This window comes from Gekko japonicus, unplaced genomic scaffold (genome assembly GCF_001447785.1).
Source record: "Gekko japonicus isolate JY-2015 unplaced genomic scaffold, Gekko_japonicus_V1.1 scaffold2388, whole genome shotgun sequence".
Classification (NCBI taxonomy): domain Eukaryota; kingdom Metazoa; phylum Chordata; class Lepidosauria; order Squamata; family Gekkonidae; genus Gekko; species Gekko japonicus.
The window spans coordinates 66,702-71,137 of NW_015172079.1; the positions used below are offsets into that span (position 1 = coordinate 66,702).

Consider the following 4,436-nt stretch of genomic DNA (forward strand, 5'->3'; position numbering starts at 1 on the left):
CTGAACCTCCTGAGGGCACCTGGTATTTCTGGCCACTGTGTGTGACAAAGAGTGTTGGACTGGAGGGGCCTTTGGCCTGATCCAACATCGGCTTCTCTTGTGTTCTTAAGGGTTGCCTCAGTGCTTAGTTCTCATGGGCCCTTCTTACACGCCCAGGGAAATGCCGATCGCCACTTTGGGGTCAGGCAGCCATTGTTCTCCAGGCCAGTTTGGCCAGAGCTCCTAGAGGTTTTTCGTCATCTTCTGGGCGTGGAACAGGTCACTGCGGGTTTGGAGGGGGAAGTATTTGTGAAATTCCTGCATTGTGCAGGGGGTTGGACTAGATGACCCTGGAGGTACCTTCCAGCTCTATCATTCTATGATTGGTGGTCGGTCACTGGAAGGCCTGCCGCTCCAGCCTGGGCTTCATTGCAGGGCGGTCCCTACTGCTGGATCCATGATGATCTCTTTGCACCCTTGCCTCTCTTTGCAGATCTGCTCTGCGAGCTCCCAGACGCTGAGGGGCATTCCTCTCCGTCGAACCACCCTGAGAGAATCTGCAGCTTTCTGCTGAGGCCGCCCTCCGAGTGTCGGCACGGACCAGATCCAGCCAGAACGAAGAGCCCCGCGGCCGCGGGTGCCCGCGGGAGCCTCCCGGGCCCCCGATGCCTCTGCTGTTAGTGCAGCTCAGTTCTGCTGCCTTGTGGGTCGGTCCTGTCCCTGCCCTCAACTCTCCGCAGCACGTCCTGTCCAGCCATTTGGCTTCCTTGCGGCACCGCACATGATGTGCCGTGTCAAAAATAACATAGCCAGTTGTGGCTCACCAGGGACTATCCAGAAGTCACAGGAGATGGGGCAGTGTGGTGAGGAAACAGGGTTGATAGGAAGTAATTCACGGGCTGCTCATGAGAGGTGATGCGGAGCTTGTTTAACGTGTCATCCTGAGCGGAGTTGCGTATTTCCCGGCCCATTGACTTCAGTGGACTTAGAAGGATTTAACTCTGCTTAGAATTGCACTGCTAACGCCTCCTCCTTTCGTTCCCCGCTTCCTTACGGTAGCCTGCCTGAATGTAACGCCCCGTCCTGTTTTTGGTTTGACCCCCTGGATGCTGTTCATTTGGCTCCAGGAGCACCGACGGACGCTGGCCACACAGAGCCTGTGAGATATCCACCTTAGAGCATCTTTGCCTGGGCATGTCGCACTTCTCTATCCAGCCAGGGTGGTGCAGAGCAACGGTTGCATAGTGAGTGTGTGAGTGAATGGGAAGAGGAGGAACTAATAAACTGAGTCGTTTGCTAAGGTTTGTGTTTTGGCTTCTGCATCAGTGTGTTCTGCAATGCCTATAAAGCTGGACTGTGTGTCTGGACCCTAAACGATTTGATTTTTTTTTGGCCAGATTAATTCAAATGCTGCTTCAAGACAAGGCACCTTTTGAATATCTGTTTGCTACTTTGGTTGGCCTGATTTCCTCTTTCCAAAAGAAAGGGTGTATCTAGGGCCTTCGACGCTCACTACCGGTCCCCGGGAGATCCTGTTTCTCACCTTCTGTCTTGGGATCTACTTAGACCCATATCCTTTTAAGCCTGAGTCCTAGAGCTTGGATTGAGAGCGATTGTGGGGACTGCCCCAGAGCTACAGGACTAGGATGGTGTGTGTGTGGGGGTGCTGGCCGTAATCCCACAAGTAACACCACTGATTTGGGGGAAGGCCTCGTTTCAAATCTGAACGGCCGTAGGCGAGTCACTCCCATCTCTAAAATGGAAACGGTGCCGCGTCTCATGGGAAGCTGCCACAAACTATTTCCAGATCTTTTACTTTTAAATTGTTTTTTCCTGTCTATCTCTGTATCATATGCTGCATTATAATCTCCTGCAATACAAATTTCATCAAATCTTAAAGTTGCTAATATTTCTTTGGAGGTCTTGGTAAAAACTATCCTGATTTTCATTAGATGCATAAATATTGACGATTAGAGTCTTCTTGTTTTGCCTTGTAATCATAATCGTCACAATTCTTCCATCTTTGGATGTATATACTAGTTCTGGACAAAGGTAATCTTTGACAGCAACTTAAAGCGTGCCGCAAATTCAGAGTGTGCTGAGTTTTTTTTCTTTTAAAAAAAGCCCCAAACAAGGATCAATGCTAGGAAGACTGCTATTAGAAACCTTACTGTTTGTCAGCTGTTGTAGATTTTCCGGGCTGTCTGGCCGTGGTCTTGGCATTGTAGGACCTGACGCTTTGCCAGTAGCTGTGACTGGCATCCTCAGAGGTATAAGAAGAAGAAGAGATTGGATTCATACCCCGCCCTTCACTACCCAAAGGTGTCTCAGAGCGGCTTACAAACTTCTTTCCCTTCCCCTCCCCACAACAGACACCTTGTGAGGTAGGCGGGGCTGAGAGAGCTCTTGACAGAAACTGCTCTTTTTCAGGGACAGCTCTGACAGAACTATGGCTTGCCCAAGGTCATCCAGCAGCTGCAAGTGGAGGAGTGGGGAATCAAACCCCGTTCTCCCATATTAGAGTCCGTGCCAAACTGTCGAAGGCTTCCACGGCCAGAGTTCATCAGCTGTTGTAGATTTTCCGGGCTGTCTGGCCGTGGTCTTGGCATTGTAGGACCTGACGTTTTCCTGTGACTGGCATCCTCAGAGGTATTACACAGAAAGATGGCATCCTCTCTGTGTCAGGTACTCTCTGTGTCAAGGTGCCTACCGTTTTTCTTCTCGCCTTGACACAGAGAGCACTCCGTCTTTCTGTGTTATACCTCTGAGGATGCCCGTCACAGCTGCTGGCGAAACGTCAGGTCCGACAATGCCAAGACCACGGCCACACAACCCGGTAGATCTACAACAGCTGATGAACTCTGGCCGTGAAAACCTTCGACAACGTATTGAAACCTTACTGTTTGTTTATGTCTTTTATAGTCCGTCCTTCTTGCTGAGACTCAAGGTGACAACTGTAAAAACTTCATGCAGATTTTTTTATTTATTGTACAGAGAGTTCTACATTCCCTCCTCCTCCCTCCCCCCCCCCGGTGCCTTTTCTGTGGCTCAAAAGCACACCGTGTGCTCCGTTCGGTCTTCGCCGGTATTGTCACGGATCTTCGAGAATGAGGAAGTGTTGGCAGCGGAGCACAGGGGTGAACGGGCTCAGCCCGAATGGCTGTCGTTGCGGCTGGCTGGTTCTCCGGATCGGCCGGTCTCACGGATGTGCAGCAGGCCCTGGGTCGGAACAGAGAGCCCACACTTTTGAAGCAAAAGGAAGGCAGAGGCAAGAGAGATTTGGGGGGTGGGAGGGGAGGCGAGGAAATCTGGTAAAAGCTGATGAGCTAACAGCTGTGGGGAAGGCTGGAGGAGAAAATAGGTTCAGAAGCCTTGGACTTAGCCGCACCTCCTCAAACCAGGGAGAGTGTGCATGCACAGTGCCAGGAGTCAAGATGGCAGACTTTGCACCTCATGAGGGCAAGGAAGTCGCCAACTGGGACTCATCACGAGCCATAGGGGGGCAAGAAATTCTGCACCAGTCACATTAGCCGTGAACGGAGATGATGGAAGAGTGTGGCTCCGCACATCCTGGATTTAGTTTGCCAAATGAGCAGGGCGCCTGCAACCGATCTCCCTTTTGGGCGGAGAGAGGGGTGGAACCTATCAAGAAGCGGGGAGTCTGTTACCTGTGAGACGGTCACTGCTGGTCTGCTCATGTGCTTCAAGGTGGACAGGGTTGGCGCTCGCTCTTGGTACTTTCCTGAAGGAAACAGTGGACATCATGTCACAGAAGAACCCTGAATACCGGCAGGTCCTACACAGTGGAATGCTGGCAGTTCACCACCAAGCATAGATTGTCTTAAAGGGGATTTAAATTAGTGAAGGACAGGTTCATCAATGGGTCCTAGCCAAAATGACATTCAGAGGCAGTCAGCCTTGGAATCCCAGAGCCAGGAGACAACATCAGGGGAAGGCCTTGGCCACTGTGTGAGACAGGAGGCTGGACTAGAAGGACCACTGGTCTGATCCAACAGGGCTCTTCTGGTGTTCTTATCACGGGAAGGCCTCGGCCTCTGTGCCATGCTGTTGGCCCTCCAGAGGAACTGGCTGGTCATTCTGCGAGGCAGGATGCTGGACTAGATGGACCCTCACTGGTCTGATCCAGCAGGGCTCTTCTGATGTTCTTATGAAGGCCTCGGCCTCTCTGCTCTGTTGTTGGTCCTCCAGAGGATCTGGTTGGCTGCTGTGTGAGAGAGGATGCTGGACTAGATGGACCCTCACTGGTCTGACCCAGCAGGGCTCTTACGTTCTTGGAAAGTAGATGTAGGTAACTTTTTCTCCCTCTCCCAAAACACTAGAACTTGAGGGCATCTGGGGAAGATGATGGGCAGTAGGTTCAGGACAGACAAAAGGAAATACTTCTTTACGTAGCAAGTTATTAAACTGTGGAATTCGCTGCCAGAGGATGTGGTGAT

At 51.5% G+C, this 4,436-nt stretch overlaps 1 protein-coding gene across 1 annotated transcript in view; it reads left to right on the plus strand.

The window, feature by feature from the left end:
* CDK5RAP1 (CDK5 regulatory subunit associated protein 1) overlaps positions 1-1,845 on the plus strand; it is a 34,350-nt gene extending 32,505 nt beyond the window's left edge. The window contains exon 14 of the mRNA XM_015420886.1: positions 473-1,845. Within this exon, the coding sequence (XP_015276372.1) occupies positions 473-553 (81 nt within the window). The 3' untranslated portion in view covers positions 554-1,845. The remainder of the gene's footprint in view (positions 1-472) is intronic.
* Positions 1,846-4,436: the final 2,591 nt, after the last annotated feature.